The sequence below is a fragment of the Calonectris borealis genome, chromosome 3 (assembly GCF_964195595.1).
Source record: "Calonectris borealis chromosome 3, bCalBor7.hap1.2, whole genome shotgun sequence".
Classification (NCBI taxonomy): Eukaryota; Metazoa; Chordata; class Aves; order Procellariiformes; family Procellariidae; genus Calonectris; species Calonectris borealis.
In genome coordinates, this window is record NC_134314.1 from 2,738,929 (window position 1) to 2,761,670 (window position 22,742).

Genomic DNA, 22,742 nt, shown 5'->3' on the forward strand with positions numbered 1-22,742 from the left:
TTTTTTTCCTTTTTATCCCTGGAATTCTGCTATTTCAGATAATAATTTTCTTACTAGAAGGTTTATGTTCCTCCTCCCACCCCAGCTACATCATCGTGCAGCCCCTCATTCCCCAGCATTCATCAGCTTCTTTCAAGTTCATTGGATAATTACCAGCAAATTCTAGGGTTTTTTTGTCAAAATAAACTTTGCTCTTAATTTAGACAAGGCTTCCCACCCAAGTAGCTCTTGCAGTCTTTGAAGTTATTTAACTTGATAGTATTATTTTGATCAAAGTCTTAAGCTTGTAGGCAATAATCTTGAGTTTGGTGTAGCTTTTATCATTTGGCAGGAATCTTCGTTGGCAGGATTGGTCTTGAAAACTGTGTTACATGTCAGTGACCTAACGTGTTCATTAGACCACTGAAGATTTTGTGTGTGTGTTAGTAGCAGTAGTTAGGGTTGTATCGTGATCCCGGCTAATTTAATGGAGCTTTGCGGAGTCGGGCGTTTTCACTGTGATTGCTTGGAAGGGAAGGTTGATGGCCTGACCAAAAAGTACCTTGCAGTTCCCAAGAAGAGTTGCAGAGACATTTCGAAACAAAACATTCCCCCTTGGGCTTTTTTGTAGCTGGGATATTTACTCAGGATATTGAATAAGTTATTGGCCAACAGGCATTTGGCAAGCTGAAAAACATAGCCCTAAAACCTTCATTTTAGCGTCCATTTCTGTTGTCTAATTTATGGAGTTTAAACTAAGTTGCACATTAATGAAAAAAGAGGCATTCTAGAGGTGGCAGCTATGAATTCGAATTTTAAATAAACAAAAATCATTTTTCTCCTTTGTGAGAAATGTGTTATAACTAGAGAAGTGGACTTGGTCGTTTTGAGGACTGTCAATAAGATGACAGCATTTTGATGTTGGTTTTTGTCCAACAAATATAAATAAAATCAAATAAATGAAAGTAATCTCAGTGGCACCAGTGAAAGAGAGATGTGGGGAGAAAAATTCAAACATCTAAAGAGTTGTACATCACTAACCTTGGCCTTAGGTTTTATCACTTAAAAATAGCTTAGAATTGTTTGCTCATGCCTGGTTTCATGTTCCACTGAACGTAGATGATGCTGTAGCTAAGATGGTATCGGCACAATTACAATAATCAGTACAAACTACTCTCTGGTTTTGTTAAGGTTCTTCTGTCACGCTCTCTTTACGAAAATCCATATCATACTTTAGCTTGAGCTTGCTGGAAGAAGTAAACAAATACATTTTGCTCTTTCAAGATACCCAGATATACTCTGTGATGCCTGCAACGTGCTTATCAGTGTCGTATCCAGGTGATAATATTGACAGCTTATCTCACGGAGCTAGAAAAGGATTTGCCATTTTGAGTGCGGGGGGAAAGATTCACGAAACATATTTTAAATGCCCCTTGTAATCAGGCTGATCAAGAAAACTAACTAATTGGTTTGATTGCTCCAACGTTGTGCTCTTCCCCGTTCTTTCCAGTAAGCTTTGGAGTGCTCTGGCCAACAGCTTAAGCGCGAGTGAACTAAAACCATTGAACTGGAGTGAACTGCGTAATGGGCCTTTGATGTTTCTGTATGTACAGTGCATCTCTCACTCAGATGGCTTGGCAGAAGGCGCGCTCTGCCATTTATTCCCTCTCTTCCCTCCGCTGTTAAATGGAAGCGGGTGCATTCTGCTGATCAAAACATCCAGCACACTTCTGCTAAATCCTTTCAAACTGCAGCCAGGGTAATTGGGATGGGTAGGATAAATGCGTGAGTATGGCAGTAAAAGTGATGGCAGTTCTTTTGAATGACTGGGTGTCCTCCTGACATGTAATTAGCTGCTTTAGAAAGATGTGGATTGGCATGGTCATAATTAAAAGGATTTCTGTCTTTTCTGTGATTGAAAACAGAAGATCTTCCGCCCCCTAATTCTCTTTAATACCAGTGTTATTAGTGACACTTGGAACACAGCTACTTCGTAAACTTAAATAATGACCTGTTCCTAATGGTAACTTACAACAGCAGGGACTGAAACCGAGTTTAGTTTTCTATGCAAAGCTGCTTCTCTTCCTTTTATGGTCCCCCCCCTCCCCTGCTTCTCTGTAAGTTTTAGAAACAAAACGGGCGTTTAGTTACGCGTGACAGCATGAGTACGGATTACCCAGGGTTCTGGTTTAGCTCTTCTTGATCTGTTACTCGGTTGTAGTGCTGAGGAAGGTTAGCCACGGTCCTGGACTCCGCTGAACTACTCGTCCTGTTGTGTTTTCACCCTGCCCGCAGGTAGAGGGTACCGCTTGCGCTGTTGTCCTCCGGTTCCTGAAGCAGGGAATGTCACCAGCTCTTCTGTGCCACTCCAAGTTCTCCTTCGTAGTGTCTCGGTTTGGAAGCCTTATCAGCAGTTGTTGCAAAGTATATGATTCTATTGTCCTCAAGTTGTCTGCTGTCTCCTGTTGCAGTTAGCGTGGTGTAGAGTTATGAGCTAACTCACCACCTTCTTAAGAAATCTCAAAATAGTCTGCAACTGGATAGTTGGCTGGACGGTATGCTTGCCATTCACTACAGGAGAGGATATATGGTGGTGACCTAAAATAACATCGTAATCTTTCTCTGATATGTTACTAGATTCTGAAAAAGCATCTGTCATAGGGTGTTACGTGCCTTTTTATTCTGTGTTTTTGTGAGAAATGTTATCTGTTGACCAGTCTTGAGCACAGCAGAGCCTGTGCTCCATTTGTGCCCTTCAGTTTCTTGACCATATTTTTGCATAGTGCTGTTCTCCTGCTGTAGTTACTTATCAGACAAGTTTCCGGAGTTTTTTGGTATGCAAAGATGCGTATAGACACTCTTAGTCAAATTCAGAAAAATTAGCAGGTTCCTAACTCCAACAGATTTGCAAAAGAAGTTAGGAACTTAACTTACTTAGGCTCTTATTTAAATCCTTCGGTTACTTTTCAGCTTCTTTGTGCTGAAATACTTGCGTAAATCTCATCCAATGTCACTGTGGTTCAGAACAGACCTGTGGGTCTTGGGTACTTCAGTTCTTCCAGTGCGGTTACCACTGGTGGTACTACACTCACAGTAGGAATGGTAGCAACTTCTTTTCTAGGACATACATTTTTAGACGTTAACTTGCTGCTGTCACTGGCCTCAATTCAGCTTCCTATCCTCCTCTCCCCACCCCTTCTCTTTAACTAATTAAAGTCTTCCATGTTACGGCAAGATGGCATATGTAGCTTAAATAACCCACCTCTGTAATTAAGAGGTTGACTTTAGCCTTCTGAGATATATTTTACATCATTTGAGATTTAAAAATACATTTTACTTACAAAGTTTATCTGTCAAATTGCTCAAGGAGGGCAAAGAGATAATGAAAGTAAATTATTAATTAATATTTCTCACCCAATATATTCCATTAAGAATATTAAGCATATATTCCATTCCTCAAAGCACGTTTGACTTTAGATATTTTTTTTTTTTTAAAGTCTGCCTGCTGATAAAGTTGCTGCTATCTCTTTGACAGGACTGTAGTGACAGTACTGGAAATATCCTTCAGGAGCTAACCAGAGCCAGTAACTTAGAATATCAATTCACTGACCAGTTTTTCCTATACCAGAATGCAAGCCATTTCATTATGCATTATGGCAAGTGCGCAGATCTTTTCAAGACGACAATGACATAGACTCTCCCTTGACACATTCAAGCTGTTCTTCTGTTCAAAAGGTTTGATATAATTTTGGAGCGGAAAGTAGCAGCAGGAGCATCTCACCTTTCTGCGTGTTGGATAGAGTGGTCTGAGTTTAGGTGGAACTGCGTTGGATACAGAATGGCAAAGAGGAAATTCCACGCGTTGCTGGGAAAGGCTGAGTGTATTGCACAAAATGTGTAACTACTGCTTGAGAAGGGTAAACATCTTGGATGCTTAACTAATGAGATAGTTGAAGCAGTTTATTAAATGCTCTGAAATCTCCAACGTATGTTTCTTTGTGCCAACATATCTTCATGGCACACCATATAGCATTATGAAGTTTGTTTAGGAGCTGTTATTGGAATTTGAGACGTGCTTTTGTTCGGTTTGTTGCAGAGGTAGTTGCCTATCAGTTCAGGTATACATTTACATCTTGGCACACTGCTCGTTGGGCAGTAACAGTTCAATTCTGCAACTCTTCCTTCCTTTAGAGCTCTATTAAGTCACAGTCCCCTTTCTCCAGGTGCTTGGAGAAAATAAAGACTATTGAGATGAGGAAATAGATCCACTCATTTGCAGAGCTTATTAGAGTTAACATCAGTTGAGAATCTGACCCTAGATTTCAACAATACTGACTTATTAATGCTGGGATTTGTAGCAGAGCAGGAACGAAACAGTCCTGAAGCTGCATTGCCAGTAATTCAGTTCAGTGAAGTAGGCTTGAAAATTGGGCATCTGGTCAGGAGTAAAGAGTCAATGAAGTATCCATGGACATTAAGAAGGTATTTGTAAATGTGTTGAGGAAAAAAAAAATATTATTCCATTTATGTTTATAAATCCATTGGATAAAATGGTAAAATTTGTAAAGAGTTATGTGGAAAAGGCAGACGCTTTCAATTAGAGGATTTTTTTTTTTTTTGCATTTGGAAGGGCAGGATGGTTTGTTCATCCCGTTGGATGAAGTAGATAGAATAGGGAGTTTGCATCAGGATTGTGGGAGGCCATCTAATATTCAGGGTCTCCTTGTAGGTGATAGACTGGTCCCTTCTGGCCTTAATTGTAAAACTATGATTCCAAAGAGGTAGACTTGTCTTTTACTCTTACCGTTATAACCTGTTCATAGTATTTAATAATTTATAGAGATTTGAGTACTAGAGGGGTTCTCTGCAGTAAGAACTTCTTTTAAAAGTATGACTTTCCATCAGAGAACATATTGTGCCTTATGTCTCTAAACCACGTGAAGTTCCAGTTATGTATGATAAATATCTTTTTACACTTTGTACTTCTGCCATAATGGGAATCAAACAAATGTAGTTTTGATAACAGGTGGTTTCTGTATGCTGCTGTAATACTTGGATTTGCTCCAGTATCTGCCAGGTTCAGTCTATCTATTCTACTGACACAGCGATGCATACTTTCATACCAGTCAGTGTTAAGCAGCTAAAGTAGCTCTGGAACAACATTATTCTCTGTTCAACTGTTATTTTTGCTTCTTATTTGAAAATAAACAAAAAAACACTAACCAAAAGCCCAGGTCAATCTGAATTTCTAATCCTAAATTCTTTGTTCGTATTCATTGCGTTAGACATTCAGGTACATGAATTCCAGTTGTTAAGGGTACCTTTCAATTTTTTTACTATTACCTGAGAACATTCAACATGAAAACCATTCGATGTGAAAAAAATTTGAGCAGTCATGGCTATTTCCTCTAGCTGCAGTGCCTCAAGCAACTGTTTTTTACAAATACTTTCATCAGTTGCCACAGTGCTTCAAAAAATATCACAGCCACCAGAAGTCCTCTTGCTAAACTAACGTCTCCTCTTATTTCCTACACTGAGCCTATATTTCCTTGAAGGAATTCCAGACGAGTGTTTTGAGCTATACCTCCTCCAACTGCTCTGAGCCATTCACTTTCCTCTGAAGTTGATTCTTGTTGGTACCGAATTTGTCAAACTTCAGTTCTTCTCATAGAGGTAATTTCTTTTACCTGTCATCCAAGCTCCTTCACGCCCTGGTAATCCTGTTTTACCTGGTTTACCGGTGGTTTTCTCATACTGAAGTGCTCTGACCTGATCCCGTTGTTCTTACGGTCTCTAAATAAGGGATATGTACTATTTCCATCCTAATAAAAAGCAATCCAGTGTAGTGCTGAAGCTTACATTTGGTTCAGTCTTACAAAATCTTCTGAACTTTCTGCTAGCCAAAAGACCTCGGGTTTTTCCAGCATGGTTAGTTAGCAGCCCTCCTCCCTTCCCTCATTCCAGTTTTGACGCTTAGATTAGAAAATCAGGGAAAAAGTACGTTTTAAGTATAATCTTTTTTTAATTACTACTTGGACTATCTTTTTTTTACTGGGAAGACTGGTACTGGGCTGTGCACTTCAGCAGATACTCAGCAACGTTTCAGCAAATTGCTTGCAAAAATGCAAGTATATCACGGATGTGGCAGTGCTTCTAAACAGACTAATTTGAGGTGTCTTGCACACAATTGTAGTGCTCAGGTTTATCTCTTCTGTTTAGTTCTTTGTGCTGTTTGTTGTTTGCTGCCTCTCCCACTCCTGTTAGGACTCACTTGTTGCTCTCTGTGCCCTTTCTCCCCTTTCGCAGTCTTCGGTGACTTTTGCCATTTTAATTTTGTTCCTCCCTGCTTTCCCTTGTTTCTCCTTCTTCTCTTTTTCCTGTACAGGCACTTTATTACCTTCACAACTTCAAGTAGCATATTTATGAGTAGACGTTTTTTAATTCCTTTAATACTACTTTAGTCCAAGTCAAGAGACATTCACCTTTCCTTTTGCCTATTAGACGGTGCTGTATCAATTGCTTACTTGAAGTCCAAATATATGTTGTCCACAGCGTAGTTTAAGTATGAAAAATCTTGTCTACTCTGACCACTAAAAAAAATTAGCTCATAAATTCAGTCAATTTACAGCATGTTCTTTACTTGCAACCTCCTGTGTGAAATAAGGTAGTTCCAAGGTGTTGGACTGTGGTTAACAGAGGGGGACAAGGTAGTAGCGTTTTTTTCTTTCATTTTATTTTGTCTTGCTTGCACTTAGTGTTGGAAGCTGTCTTAATCGGTGCAGTTGTTTTCTCTTGGTTAGCGTGCTGTTGCCCGCTTTTTTAATGTGAGGGTTTGGGACAGGATGCATGGATTTCCATAGCTTTACTGTGTACTGTTTCCCCTTGTCACTTCATTCACATAGGGTTTGGGGTCACTTTTTGCAGCCAGAGTAGCTTTTTATTAATATTTTTTAAGTTGTTTTAGATTTGAAGATGATTGGAAAAACTTGGAATTACTTTTCCAAATAGATAATGAAAACAGAGTTTGGATTTTGATCTTCCCATCTTTCAGTATTATCCACAGAATTTTCTCTTTCTCTTTTGGCTTCTGTGTAAATTTTAGATGTCATCTTGAGACTTGTGCTGAACTGAAGCTTGTGACTTGTTTCTAGTTGCTGTGGGGTCAGAGCCCGGTTTGTTCTTTCGAGAGGGACAGATTTTTCATTTCGTCACCCGTTGCAATACAAACTCAAAAGCAAAAACTCTTTTGCCTTGCTTTTGGCTCTAGCCATACCGCTAGTAACGTCTTTCCGAATCTCCTCAACAGCCGACCCTCCTTAATTTGCTGCCAGAGTTGTTCGTGGGGGTTACGGGCAGCCCTTCTCACACCAGTGCACGCGCTCGGCGCGCTGCTGCTGGCTGAAACTGGGAGAGCACCGTGTCTCTTTGGAAGTCAGGTGTCAGATCCGATATGATAAAGCGATATCATCGTGCCACAGAACCACCGTAAGACGGGCTTTTACCTTAAAGATAATACAGGAGTAACAAATTTAAACTAGATTTAGTTCAATAGCGGTTCTATCAAAGGGTGACAAATAGAAGTCAGTTGTGTCCATGGGGAGCACTATTTTCTTGACAAATCGCCTTGGCTGTCTCCCTCTTGGTCTTTATGATCTTCCCAAGGCTGACGAAAGCCCGGGAAGTGTGAAGTATGTGCAGTACTTTTTTAATTTTATTTTTTTTTCCTTAGTGTCAATTTAAAAAGTGCCTAAGTGAGTAACAGGACTCCAGAGTGAGCTGGAGGAATAGGATTAGACCTCATTTCCCTCTTAAGAAAAGAGCCCTCCCTGCAGTCCCTCCGCACGTACGACTCCAGGCGAGCGGTGGGAGTCCGGAGCCCTGCAGAATCCGGCTGGAAAGAAATCCCCGCTCCTTCCTCATGCTGCCCGCCTCGGTTTTCAATCTGCTCGTGGGGATCTTCTTAACGAATCTCATTTCTCAGCCAAACCTTAGCAATCTCCGATTTGGGGTGGACGGTAAAGAGGGGGGAAGCTTGGATAGAATTCAGTAGGAAACTGCCTCTTGGATTGCAGATACAAATAGCTTCGTGCATGAAACATGCACCTCTGGATAACCGTACGTCTGAGACTCTGGATAGAAAAAGCTAATATGCATATTTAATCACCCCTTTTTGGAATCACAGAGGCAGTTTCTTCCTATATTCTTAATTATTTCTAGGCTTATAATAGTGGCACCTGCTAAACATTTTGTCAAAATAATTGTAACTATTGGCAGGCGGTTCTAATTTTGTAAACGTACGTGAGAATTTTATGTGGGTTAAAAAAAAAGATAGATATCAATGCTAGTTTAAAAAATTGCGTTAAAGGAGAATGTCTTCTGACCATAGTAAAAGGAAATAACAGAACACTATTAAGATGAATTAGTACTACTTAAGGATTCAGAAAATGAAAGCAATCCATATGTAGATGTTTTATTTTTCATTAGTAACAAAATGTTGTTTTCACTCTGACAACTTAATAACGTATGAGTTGGGAAAGCCTAGGAAATTACTATTGGCAAGAAAAGCTATAAGGACTTCTCTTTTGCAGAGAACAGAAAATTAGCTTGTAGGATGTTGATGGGTGTTGATATAAGCAATGATCAAATGGGAATCTATTGCTGGGGTACTAATGAAAATAAAGTATTTGTGGAGCCTATAATACACACAGACCGTTCGACGTTGTACCGTCACCCTGCTCTAGAGATGCCTTTTTTAACAGTGATTTTTTTTTTCTAAACCAAGTGATTGTCAATAACAGTGCTTGTAATCGAAAAAAGATTAATGTAGTAGTGAGTGTTGCAAACCTAGAAGTGAAAAGACAGCGGAACAGTATCAGAGGCACAAAAAAATGAAGCCAAACGCCCAAACGAAAACCCTAGCAAAGCGCCGGGGAGTCGCGTTTTTCGTTTCAAAATTTTGTGCGTCTTAATTTTGTTCCGCTGCCACGTTGACTCGGGGGCGGGGGGTGTCGTATCAGCCTTGCATCTCCGGTGAGGGCAAGCGAGCGTGGCTGTAGCGGTAGTACTGTGTGCGTTGGACGGCTGGCAGTCGCCTACGGTTACTTCATGTCTCTACCCAATGCATCAATAATACAAGGTGAGCTGTGTCCCATCTCTGCTGCTCGCTCGCCAGCGGGTCCCTACCTGTCCGTACGTTCCTCTGTCAGCATCTTCCGCTCGCGTATTTGTTTCTCCCGCCATGTGCCCCGACGAAAACGGCACCTGTGTCTCATCTGCTGTAGGTGTTCTGCCTACCTCAAGAGGTAAACATGGTATCCTAGAGTCGTATGTTCACAGTCTGTTCTTCTTTTTTACATGAGCACTAGCGCGCGCGCACACACACACACACACTGGAATGTATATTCTCCTCCCCCCACCCCCAAATAACCTCTTGACCTGATCCTTGCTGTAGCCACCACCAACTCCTCTTGCAAATTGGATGCTGCTTTAAATGTGAAAACAAATGTTCGAGAAGCTATAAAACCTGAATGAAAGCTAAAGCTGAATTTATAAAGCCTTGTTGCATATGAGCCAAAAGTGCAAAAAGCTCTATATAATGAACTAACCTGCCACTCATATAAATATAAATATATATAAATATATTAAAATCAGACTGTTCTACAAAATTGTGTATTTGTATTTTTGTGTACGTACAATTTTCTGCTAAGCAGAAGGAGGATGTAGTATAGGATGATGTGAGAAGAGATTTTGTTTAATCATATTTCTTTGTTACTTATTTTTGTTAACATCCAGATGCCTGTCTTTGTCTTATGTGTATGACACTGTTCGAAAGGTGCAGTATCTCTCTCCCGCCCGCGCATTAAACCTCTCCCCCCGTGAAAGGCTCGGGTAATGCTACACATCATCATCAAACCCTGCAAATACGCCTGGGTCTTGATCTTAACAAGGGCTGCTCGTTCAGCTTAAAGACCATATATTTCACGCTGGCATTTAATGGGCGCGTTGTGTCGTTGCTTCTAATAATAATGTCAAATATTCATGCGCTGGTTGATTGCTTTTCACGCAGGTGTTCTCCAAGCACGCTGGCTACACCATCCACCCTCTGTAGTGTCTCTGCTACTGGTCCCCAGCCTGAAGTTTCAGGGCTGGGGGCGGGAAATAAATGAAGTAGCGTAGATTGGGAGAGAGGATGAACAGATCCTTGTGTTGAAGTTACTGAGGGAGGAAAAGCAGCCAGGGAGGCAGTACTGTATGTCACAGGGGAGTGAATCTCAGGTAACACCACCACGGAGGAAGGTGCCGCGGGAATCGCGTGTTCCCCGCAGCTGTCTGCACGCTGCCAAAGTGTATTTTTGCTTTCCGGAAGGCAAGTTGGCAAGGTAATAGGTTGTAACTTTCCCTGTGCCGCTTCAGACGCGTCCTTCCATCCCAGGAGCGCGGGCGAGCCGCGCGCGTCTCTGGTGGCTTTATGACAGTTTGGTCCGTTGCCGTAAGAACACTTGTAACAGCCTTATTTGATGAGGTCCATCTTCTCGTGGCTTGATGCCCTTGCAGTAAAGATACTGATTTTTAAAAAGAATATTCTAAAATCTTCTCCAAATCACTGCATTTTATCTGCAAGACGCCGAGTGAGTCTGCTCCATCATTTGCCGCAAGGAGAAAAGTAATAGTTTTTCTCCCTGGGTGCGCTCGGGAATCGTTAGTTATGCGTTATAGAGTGCAGAACTATCCAGGGAAAGAGGGGGTCAAAGGAGAACTAGGTAAAACGGGATGTATAGAAAAGCTAACGCAAAGCTTTGGGCGCGAGGTGATGGACGTTCACCTTCCAGTTCCACCGCAGACTTGCTGCAGACCCTTGAGGCAAACCGGTCCTTTCTGCCTGCTCCAGTGTTCCCATCTCCGAAATGCAGGTGAGAGTTAATATCTGTCACATCTTCCTCAGGCGGCAGGTACTGCGGAAGTATGAAGTATCGACTTCTTCCCTTGTGTCCTTTGCTCTCTCTTTTTTTTTTTTCTTTTAAATTTAATTTCTAACATTGTTTGAATTGAATTTCGGCCCAGGGAGAGCGATACTGCATCTTTACATGTAGGGCTCATATTTATAACAATGTGTAATGACTGTAGCAAAAGTCCTTGTTTCTATATGTGAATGGACAGAGAAACAAGTGCTCTATTGTATTGATTAAAATAGTTAAAATGAGTCCTGTATCATTGTATCTCCTATTCTGGATTAGTGCCTTTTGGACAGTAGACTGTTCTGTAATTAAAATGTAGTATAACTGCTTTTTTGTACAGTTTTGTTTTAATAAAACTTTTTTTTAATTTGTGTTTATTTTAGTATTGTACCTATTAGAAAATAAAAATGTATAACTCAACAACGATGCATTTCTTCTGTAGTCCTTTTTTGTGCAAAGCTGTCTGGGTGTGGAAGCCCTGGAGAGGCCGTGGATGCAAGCAAGACCTAAAAGGTGTCTTGAGAACTTAGTAAATGTAGAAAATATTAACTCCTTTGAGAAAACTTCAGTCTTTGTGCCTTCCCTTTTTTGTAAGGACAGTCTCTGGGAGGTGGACGCTACAGTGGTACATTTGGAGCGGTGGCATCGCGTCCTTGGAGTTTGAGCCATGGGCTGATACCGGAGGCCTTTTGGGGCTCTTGCCACTAAAAGAAGATACTAAAAGTAGAGTTTTATCTACTGCTTCGAGCGCACTTGTGCTTGTCACAAGTAAAGGTACTGGTCGTGGTACAAGCAAGGCAGAAAGGTGCAATTCTTTTTGGAAACCTCCCCCACCAGGCTCCAGGAGCCTCGGGAAGGGCCGTTGGAGCCTCATCCCAACAGCCGGCTCTGGCTCGAGGGGCAGTTGAAGGTCTGCGGGGAGCAGACTTCGGGGCCATTTGGTGATAAAACAGAAAAGATGTTGAAGTAACGAGTACAGGCGTAGTTTTGAGAAGGCAAAGGCAGGGGGACGCGTTGGCTGCCCTTTCATCCTGGCCTGGTTGTGCTCAGCATCTCGGGGGTCTCCAAACCGGGTCTGCGGGGTGGGTGAGGAAAAGCGTCAAAAAAAACGGGAAGGAGTTTCTGCAGCAGGGGCGTACGAATTAGCCAGGTAGCAGAAAAGACTCTTAATGTCACAGAAATTGATTTATTTATTGAAATGGTGTCTGGGTTGTGCAATACTGGTTAAGATCGGTATGTGCGGCCAGGGTTTGAGGGTCATTTTGGGGCTTTGCTCAGGATGGGCACCCCCAAGACAAGGGGCAGGGCAACTCTTGTTGCTTTGGAGCTGCGGATAATGGGTGATAGACCCCAGGGGTGGAAGCACCTTTCAAACTGGTCCTTGTGCCTCTCTCGGGCATAATGGAGTGGGGGGAATCAGCTTCATCGTCTGCCATGTCAGGTGGGGGGGGGTTTCTCCTGGAGGGAGCAGGCTGGGGATGGGGGCCCGAACCTCCTGGCCCTGCTGCCTCCTCCTGCCTCCCGGCTTTCCGAAGGAAACAGTAAAACAAGGGCCGTGCTGTAAATCAGCGTTGGCTGGAGAGCTAGAACTGAAGGCTAAGCCCCCCAGGACTGTTGGCTTTCGACTATTTTTTTTTCATTGGGTTTTGTTTCTTTACAAGTTAATCCCCAACACGGTTCATTTCGTTCTGATTTCCATCCTAAGGGCGACCCGTGGAACAACTCGGCCACTACGGAGGAGCTGATAACGCTGCCGACCATCGGGGCCCGAGTCCCCCAGCCCTTTTTTTGGAGGGGAGAGGGGGAATGTGAAAGGACCCAGAGGTAAAGGGCAGGAGCGAGGGTGACGGGGCCTTTCCCAGCATGACCAGGCACAGGCGCAGAGCCTCTCCCCGAGGAGAGAGCAGTCCCCATCGCTGCCCTGGCAGAGGAGGAAGGACAAAGGCTTCACAGATGAAAACCAGGGGTGCAAAAAAGCTCAGTTTGGAGATCGTTTAAAAAAGAGAAACAAACACACAGCGGAGGGCTGCGCTTTGCAAAAAGCTCCGCTTCCAGCCCCTTCTGTGCTTTTTTCCCTGGGAAACCAGAAGATCAGGGCACATAGTTGGGGGAAAAAAAAAGAAATTCATCACAGGTCGTTGTCCAAAGGTGAGCAAAACCCCCCCAGCTGGTGGCAGAGCAGCTCCTCGCACGGCTCGGCCGGGGTGGGGACCCCAGCCCCGTGCCCACAGTCCCCCCCTTCCCTTGGCTGCCTCCTCCGCTGCAATCCAGCGGCTCCGTTGTCTTCACCACTTGCCTGTTGTGGCCAAGGGCTGGAAGACAAGTGAGGACAATGACAGTGGTATTAATTTGAAGGAAAGCAGGGAAAAAGGTGTTCTTTGTGGGTTTTTTCAGTTTCCTGCTCGTTTTGATCGCTGCCTTTTAAAAACAGCTTTGGCTGGAGAACAGAAAGCGGAGCGCGGTTTCGGTGCGGGGAAGGTGTCACAACCACCTTCCAGGAAGAGCGAGGTTTGAACAAAGTAACGGCACTTCAAAAAGCTCCTGTGTTTCAGCCAAAGATTTTTTTTTTTTTTTTTTTTTTTTTTTTCAGAAGGTAAAACATTAAAGGGAAGTGGCTTTTTTTAAAAAAAAAAAAAAAAAGCAGCTGTATTTTCGTGCACTGATTGCAAGACAACACCGATAAAAATATCCTTTGCTAAATGACTTTCAGCAGGGATTGTGGAATCAACACGTTCGTTGCTTTAAAAAAAAAAAAAAACCAAACCAACAAAATAAAACAAAACCACCCCCCAAAAAAATCCAAGTCAAACGCTGCCAGTTGTTTCCAACGTGAAGCCGTATTTTGGAGACAAATGTTGCAAAGAAAAAGAAAATAACGTGACCTAGGGAGGGGGGTTCAAGGGCGTCTGCCTGCCCTGAAGCATCGCTTGGGCGCGTTGGGTTTCTCATCACCCCGAGGCGTTTTTGGCGGGCAGGGTTGGGGGTAGCAGGGTTCCCCGCAGCGCCAACCTCCCGCCTGTGCCCACAGAATAACCCCCCTGAACCACAGCAAGGTAGAACCCCCCTGCGGCGGGTCCCGTCACGCCACCGCGGCCGCTCCTGGGGCGCGGGCGGGTGCGTTTGGTGCGAAGGGACAACCTGCGGCCGCGTCCCAAGCGGTTTGGCCCGTGGTGCGAGCAGCGAGGTGAGCAGGCGGCGGCACGGGGCAGCTTCGCTGAGTAACGGGCATTTGCTTGGCCCTGCCAGGGCCTGGGAGCGGTGCTGCAACATGAGGAATTTGTAATTTGTCTTGTTATTTTTTAATTTAAATTTATCAGGTGTTTTTTTTTAGTTTGCTGATTCACTTCCATTACATTAATTAGAGACATTGATAATCTGTAAGAGGCGCCTGCCCGGCCTCTCAGCATGCTGCCCAAACCCCCAGCCCGCGGCAGACGCAGGAGGCTGCGGCGGGGGGGGGTCCACGACACGAGGCAGAGCCCCGATGAGCAACGGGGAGATGGTTTGTTGTTTAGCTTGGTTTTTTTTCTCAGAGCCAAAGCTTTTACACCCCAGACAGAAGCAGCACGACCGTACTGCTGGGCTTCCCGCCCCGCGTGACGCTGGTCCCTACAGCGGGCACCGCAGGCAACAGCGCCCAGTTTTTAGGCTGTCGGACCCATGAATTTGCAGTTTTCCTTCCTCTAGGCTGCACCTCGCCTGCTGCGATCTTCTACTGCCACGGAGAGCGATGCCTCCGGGAAGCGCGTGGCTGCCTCGAGGACATTTCTCATTTTTCAGACCATCTCCCAATTCTAACTCAGTCTGGACACCTGGCTGTAAAATACATAATTTCTTCAGCCTTACATCTTCGTCCTCTTGTTGCAAATCCATAACCAGGACAGACGGGCTCCGGCAGCAGCCGCTATCCCTTTCCCCTCGTGCTGGCCAGTGCAAACCAATGCTGAGCTGGTTGGAGCCCGTCTTCTCATCCATCGCTTGCTGCAACTGCAGTTTTGGGGAAATCGGGTAACACCAGGCTGCGATCACATTAAAATAAACGTTAGCTTAAGTTCAGGCTGATCTGGTTTTCCAAAAGGAGCAACCTGCGTCCCAGCTCCCTCCCCCACTAACCAGGTCGTGGATTTTCAAGCAGTTTCCCTGCAAAACTTGCCCCATCCTGGCCAGCATCCACCTTCCCTGCCCCCAAAGCCCTGGGGCCATTTGCCCGGTTTTGGGGGGCCGCAAGCCGTCGGTTTTTACAGCCCGTAGGGGAACAGAAGGAGCAGAGGAAAGAAAAATCACTGCAGCGACTAAGGGCAGGGCCGGCAGCAACAACCCCTTGTCCAGCCTGAAGGCCACCAGCTGGAGAGCATGGGGGGAGCACGACCAGGACTCCATCTGCTTTTATTGAGCGTAACGGTAGGGAACATGAGGATTAAATAAAGCCTTCCCTTGGCTCAGCATAGCTCTGTGGACCCACGGACTGTGACAAGGATTCCCACACCTGAGTGGCTGTAGGCAAAGTGCTATTTTCCTGAGCATCAAGGAGGGAGGATGGAGGGAAGGTAAAGCCGTGGGTTTCCACTCATCGATGGGAAGGTCCCTCAATTGCAGGCAACAGGGCAAAAGTCTTGTTTGAAATAGATCTCGGCACCCTCGAGCAATGCTGTGAATGCATCTCAACCCTTTGGTGATACAAACTGGATTAGCAAAGCGCAGACTTACCGGCTCTAAAGAAGATGTTTATTTAGGTACTGCAGGCTGCATTGCATGTATAATACAATATTACAGTAATTTAGTATTGTACAGAAATAATTAAAAACTTTACAGCTCATTACAAAGTATCTTTGGATTTTAGCTCATTTAAAGTACACCGATCGACACGTAATACCACAGTGTAAATAGCCGCTCCCTATATACAGACCCACTACATTTACAGAAATCAACAGAAAGACGAGCTGGAAAAAGCTCTCCCACGACGCGGCGGACGTTAGCGGTGGTGAAAATGCAAAACATCCGTCGGCCGCAACGCGCCCGCTTGGGGCGTGCGGGGAGGAAGGGCACTGAAGACGAGGATGAAGCCAGGCGGGAAGGCGCCGGTTCACCCCCTGCCCGTTACTGCTCGGAGCGCGGCCCCTCCATCAGCTTCAAAACCAGTTTGGCTGGGGAAAGCGAGGGGGAGAGCAGCTGCCTTCTCCTGCCGAACAGAAGCACCCTCCTGCTGAGCGGGTGAGGCCGGTGAAGGGGAAACGTCTTCGACGCACCCCTACCGCTCTGCGCCCTCTCGCTGGGCTTAAGGAGCCCCAAAGCCACGTCCCTGCTCTCTCCGCTGCGGCGTTCGGATGCCAGAGCCAGGACACGGCTTAGCCAGGCTGCGCAGGAGGCTCTGCCGCCAGTTGAACCCAGCCTAGCGGGGGCTGACGGGCAGAGAGCAGCAGCCGAGCCTTTCTCGGGGGTGAAAAACGTGATGGTGCTTTAGGAGGAGGGTGGAGAGAGCAGAAACCAAAGCAAAGATGGATACAGAAGATGTAGGAACAAGACACTTATTTGTGATCCCAGCTCCAGAGTATTTTGTAGTGCGACCAGCTGCAGCTTTACCTATCACGCTCTTCCTTTCCTAAAAGCCAGGCAGCCTCAGGGCCGGTATCAAATCCAGCCGCTCGCTGCATCAGTTGCTGACCCCGGGATAAGGCACCGCGAAAACTGAACTTCTTGTGCAAAGAACTGGCAGTACCAGCGTAAGGACAACACACGCATCAACACAGAAAAGGCTCTTCAACAGCTCCATGACAGTACAAACGGGTCTGTACAACGCCCAGGCTCGTTTCGTACAGGTTTTCATGACCGATAGGCAGGAACAAGGCGGGTTTCTTGGTTCATGGGAGAGGGAAGAGGTGTTGAACACCCCCGCCTCACGGGGAGCTTCCACTCAACCACTGACAAAACTCTCTTCGTAAGGACTCAGGCAGTATTACCACGCAGAACGCGTTTCTATTAGTTTTCCTCAACTAAACTACATCATTAAACAGGACAGAGCCAAGGCCCTCGAACTGAAAAGGTATTATTTTGGACATAGAGATCGAAACACCACGAGAGAGCTGAACATAACACAGGAATGGTTGGCTTGGTTTGAGAAAAAGTCCCTTCAAAAAATATCATCCTCTTGGCTGACTCGGAGCACGCCACGCCACGCGACGCTTCAGAGCCCCGCGCGGAGCAAGGGACCCGCAGAGCTGCGGACACCGGTTGGGACCGTCACGTTTCCTACCCACCAACAGAGTTTTCTACGCCCAGAATCCCAGACCCATCCACGGTTCAGGGATACAGAAAGCAGGCTTGCACCACCGAGCAGACACGGGAGATGAGACACTCGCTACAAATTACAGTTCCTGCATTAAATATTCTTCTTCCCTCTATAAAGTGCATGAAAATCTTGGAAAATATGCATAGCTATTAAAACACCAGCCTCAGTTGCTGGGTGGTTCCAGTTAAAAGCACCTCCTCCTTTATGCTGAGCATAGAGTTTTTCGAATGTTATCAATAAAAAAAAAATATATATATTACCTTCATTGTGGTTTTAAACTGTTTTCTGGTTAGTTGGCTTAGCTGGTGCAAAGTAACAGATGGCTTTGAGTAGAGGGATTTGCACTTATTGTCTCAAAATCTTGGAAAATATCTTTTGAAGAAACCTGACCTGGCCAGGAAAGCTGGGGTGAGCAGGAGGGAGTCAGAGAAGTCCTCTAAGAACGTTCCTCACTGCTGGATTTGATTTGCTTGGCTTTCTGGAGCTTGCACCGCATCGGGGTGATTCGGTTAGCGTGCCTTCCTTTGTGGGGCAGGTGTCAGGGTGAGATGTGAGGAGAGGTTTAGTTTCAAAAGTCAAACAAGATGGTAAAAACCGAGAGAGCTATGAGTAAAATCCTCCCTCCACCAAAGTCAGCCAGGTGCTCTGTTAACAGAGCCACTTCGTCATGCTAATCATCCACTGATATTTGAAAACATACCAGCCATATTTAAGACGTTTGCTTCCAGGACAAGTTATCCAAGAGGCGGCAGCAAGTATGTTCTTTTCAAACCGTGCCTCATACCCCTCTAATTAGGCACAGCACGGTTTTGTAACACGACCGAGGGCGGGAGGAAGAGGAAATCCAGCCCTATCAGTCGGTTGCAGCCTCCGACCACGTGCTCCAGATGTGCAAACACCGAAATACGTCCTTACGCAGTCAGAGCTGTAGTACAAACACGGCCAGAGGAATTTACAGTGGGTAGCATAAATAGTGAACTATTAACCCAACCGCCTTCTGCTTGACCCTTCCACTCCTGCAGCTTGGATACCTTTACATTGGTCCCGGAGAACTCCAGTCTTCAGAGACAGCGGTGCAAGAAAAGAGGCTTCAAAAGGACTTGGACAGGTTCTTCCCTTCATATCTCTCCCAAAGGGGCCACCTAGCAAACATCAAGAAGTTTTAAAGATATCCCTAAATCCAGTAAATGAAATGCTGAGACTAAAAAAAAAAACCAACTCTCAGGTAGGGGGCTGTTTCACATCAGCTAACTTTCTGCAGCACATCAGAACAAAGTGCAATTAGAAAAACGGTAAAGATGGATTTTAGAAAACTTGCAAGGCAGTGCAAGACACAACATACTAATTAGCGGGTGGTCTTTCATCAGCAAGACTCATCACACCCCAAAACAAAATGTCGTTTTGTTGCATGAGTCGTGTCTATAAAAACAGTTGCAATTTTAAAAACCAGGATTTTAGCGTCTGAATTATTCATTACTAAATTTCTCCCATTGTCTTGGCTTGAATGAACAGGAGCTTCATGCAAAGGAAAAGGAGGAAAATCTGTACACTAAAAATATCTTTAAAAGCTGGTCTGTACACTTTATATTAAGATTTCTTTACGAGAATTTAGGAAACACTGAAACTAGTTACACAAAGCTGAAACGATATACGAATCCCTGGCAGTACTATGCATGCTGCACTGTAACCCATCCCACTTATTTCTGCTACAGATTAGTTTCTATTTTAATTTTATTCCTTCTGCATAAATGATATTAATTACACTAAATCAGCATAATTATCTCCTTCGCTAAGCATCCCTATCTCCTTTGATGACAATGTATCTTTCCCTTGGACCTCTGAACCAGATGGCTAAGGCACTTAGACACCCACGTGCAGCACGGGCAGCGACTAGATACATATTAAAGTTTAAACATTAATTTAGCATCCTAAATATTCCCCACGTAGATAAAACGTCTATTGCTCAAGCTGTCCGATCCCCCCGTGATGACTAAACAAGATATAAACAGCTCAGAATATAAAAGTCTGTGGCCTTTCTTGATTTGTTAGACAATGAGTGCGCGTACGTAGATATGTGCACATGTCTCTATACACACATGTACAGTAATATGTAATTTGTGCAGTTAAAAACTAGCAAGAGTTACCAATAATAAAATCAAGTTTTAGAAAAGCCAGCCCAAAACTCCCACTCTCAAGAGAGATCTGGTTTGGGGACGACTCGTCGGCTGTTCAACCAGGTCTGCTTTCGCGTGCGGCTGGGAGGGTTTAGCTGGCGAGGGAGGCACCTCCTCTTTGGATCGACGCTCGGTACCGTGCTAGCAGAGCTCCTCTGTGCAACGTCAGGCGGTGGGTGATTGTAAAGCGCAAACATGTCATATTTTAAAGTAATAAATAAAAATAAATAGACTGGATTAATCCCATTACAAGGACAGCGACCCTCTGCTTTGCGTAACTGGTAAAAATCCAAGCGTCTCCAAAGGCTGGGTGGGAACATCGAAGCACTTAAGTGCTGGTATCTCTGCAAAAATCCTCTTGGCCCAAAGGACAGAACCGACGAGAAGAAGGTCCTGCCACTTTGGGGCAAGCGAGAGCGGGATCCTGTCATGGTGAAGGCACACGTTAAATAGATTGCAGACAGCAAATTCGTTCAACTCCCCTCTTTCCTAAAAAGAGGGGATCAAAAATATTACAGAGCGGGTCGCAGGCCTTCTCCCGTTCCCAACACATCAGCTAGAAAGATTGTGCTGATTTCCACAAAGGAGAGAGGGACAACAGGACAGTCATCAAAACGGGCCCTGGTCCCAAGTCACATAACCAAAGAGCTGTTGCTTTTTTAAATACAGGGCTTTTGGGGGTTCTTTATTTCCAAATAAAGTGTTATGTTCACTTCTCTGCCTGTCTGGAATCATTATAACCTTGCCCTTTCACCATGTATTACGCGATATGGACACAGATCTTACAAAATTAGAAAAGAACTGTTATTTTGGGGAGGTTTTTTTTTTTCCTCAGAATTGCCAGTCACACCGAGAGAAGCACCAGTGTGTGGGTAGTATTTTGTAGCTATTGGAAAATCATGCCATAATTTGAGCAATTTATGCGTCTCCTCCTTCTCTGAAAGGTGGAAGAGAGCAGAGCTTACACCCACCCACCGCCACGAGCTTTCACCGGCTGCCCTCAGTCATACCCTGAAGCGTCACAATTTGTAACAGGAAACGAAGGACGTAGATCCAGCACCATGACAAGGCAAAGAATTAACATGTCAATCACCCCAAGCAGAGAAAAAACCCCTTCATTAGTGTTTGCCACAAACTAGAAGTTCACATGGTTGGTTTAGCTTCCCAAAGCTAGAAGACCTGCTCCCCCGGCTGCGTTGCACGGCGTTTGCTGCGGTGGGTAGGGCTGTCTCAGTTTGCCCAGGATTTCCTGTTTTCTGCATTTTTCTGGCTCTTCTCCGGTCGCAGCGTGGATCCTCCTTCTGATTTCGCCAGGGCTGTGAGCGAAGCCAGGTTGGAGGCTGACCCGGAGAAGTTGCCACTCTTCCTGTTCTCAGCGGCGGCTCCTCCTTGCAACCTCAGCCCGGTGCTCCGCCGTCTTGCTGGTCCCGTGGCCTTTTTAACCCTGCCTGGTTTCACGAGCAATCCGTAGCCTGGGTTGCATCTGAAGTACTGCTTCCCTCCAATCGAGCCATCGTTCTTACCTTTGACAAGAAGAGAAAGAAAGACGATAGACAAAATGGCTTTTATTCTGTGCATGTGGTGTGCTACTAGGACACCAGAAGAAGAAAGCAAGAAGAAAATGCTGAGGGGGAAAATGACTGTTCCCTGTAAATACACTGTGAAGGTAAACACCCAGGAGGAGAGAGCACAATGGGCACCAGATGACAAATCTGGTAGGAGAGCAAAGAGATCTGAAGATCCATACACTTATTGATGTAAAGACAAGTCTTCCAACTACCAGAGGAGAAGAGAAGTGGGGGTAGCCTTCAGGACTGAAGATTAAAAAAACAACAGCTGGTTTTATATCTGAACTTGATAAAATTATAAGATTAGAGGAAGCAGCTGCCTGTGACAGCAGGAGGCTGGACTTGATTCAGGTGGCTCTAGCTGCAGGCTTGTGCTCCAGTGACACCAGTACGCTTCACTGCCGAACACCAGCAAAGCCATCACACGGAGACAGGTACTCTGAATGGGACACTCCACCTTATTCTTCCTCCCCACTTGCTATTCAGGGGTATTCTTTAATTTCACCAGAAGCGTTAAATAATCACTTCAGCAATAGATGGATTAGCAAACTACCAGGAAGGAAGGACAAAAGACATTTAAAAGAGCTTTTGGTTTTCTGGTGTGATGAGAGTGTGAAGTTGAACAGAGTTACTGCTTCCATGTCATAAAGCCTCCACAGAACAGAAAGAATAATTTCTTTACACTGATGCTGTTGAGATCTTTCTATTTCTCCCTTTAGATCATTTAAAATTCTCACGATCACTGTTCTGGGTACCGGGACAGAGACCGCTCCCATCTGTAAAGGGAATGCAAAAAAGATACAACAGCGCTTTAAATGACATAAGGTCACCCCTTTTGTTTTACGGGCGTTTCCTTCTCTCTACCACCATTACCGCGTTGGGTCCAATATACCCTCACATGGCCAAGGACTTCCACCCCTGTTTGTAATGTGACAAAGATACAAGTTTGTGACTGTATTTCCAGATGTGTTAGAAGCCAGTTATGCTCCAACAAGTCAGGGACTTAGTCCTTATGGACACAGAAGGGAAAAAAAAGATCTGGTAAGATCTGCAGTTGAGTCCTCAACAGACCAAAAATCTCGTAGCCGTTCGACTCTTCCACGGACAGTGAAGCTGATGCTTACCAGGTACGTGCAAACAGCTTACCAGAGTTAGCGCTGTGGAGTAGAGTAGCCAGACAGGGAGGGAAGGTGACTTTCCAAAATTGAAATGAATCTGTAAATAAGGCATGAATTCAGGACTGAGAATCGGGTCTACAACTTTCAAAGGGATTAGAGCTGCAGTTTGCTTTTCAGGATGGCAAACTCCAGAGAGTTTTCTGAAACCAGCTAAAAATACGCCGTCCAGTTTAGCTTTTATGAGCAAACCATGTGCAGGGAAGATAACTGCTCATTTAATGGGAGTTCTGGATCCTTGACACAGTACTTATCTCGGTGAACGGCTCCAATCCCAGGGAAGAGTGCAGCAGAGACGAGCGTAGGCAACTCCCTGGGACGTGCTGATTCACCAAACAGAGCCTGCACTGCAGACTTGGAATGCTAGAGCTCGGTTAAAAGGATTTAAATAAGGAGCTTTACGTGCCCTTGGTAAACCAAACCCTCTCACTATCAAAGGCAGCAGTATCTACTGCTTCTCTCTTGAATTTTCCACTAGCGCACCCTGCCTTCCCCCAATCCCGCCTACTCTTGGAGAAAACGAGTCCCATGAAAGTGGACATGACCTCCAGAGGAAAGGAGTTAGGAAGCCTGGGGCTTCCAGCAGAGAATAAATGCCAGCCATC

The 22,742-nt window shown here is 44.9% G+C and overlaps 2 protein-coding genes across 21 annotated transcripts in view; one reads left to right on the forward strand and one right to left on the reverse strand.

The window, feature by feature from the left end:
* The window catches only part of HMBOX1 (homeobox containing 1), a 127,148-nt gene extending 115,788 nt beyond the window's left edge, over window positions 1-11,360 (forward strand). For 15 of the 16 annotated variants that reach the window (XM_075144827.1, XM_075144828.1, XM_075144826.1 and 12 more), the window contains one exon: window positions 7,286-11,360. The gene's annotated coding sequence lies outside the window, so the exon portion shown is untranslated. The remainder of the gene's footprint in view (window positions 1-7,285) is intronic. The other variant, XM_075144822.1, reaches the window with a different exon arrangement.
* Window positions 11,361-12,650: 1,290 nt separating this feature from the next.
* The window catches only part of KIF13B (kinesin family member 13B), a 133,276-nt gene continuing 123,184 nt past the window's right edge, over window positions 12,651-22,742 (reverse strand). For 4 of the 5 annotated variants that reach the window (XM_075144841.1, XM_075144840.1, XM_075144842.1 and 1 more), the window contains one exon: window positions 12,651-20,917. In XM_075144841.1, the coding sequence (XP_075000942.1) occupies window positions 20,625-20,917 (293 nt within the window). In that variant the 3' untranslated portion in view covers window positions 12,651-20,624. The remainder of the gene's footprint in view (window positions 20,918-22,742) is intronic. The other variant, XM_075144843.1, reaches the window with a different exon arrangement.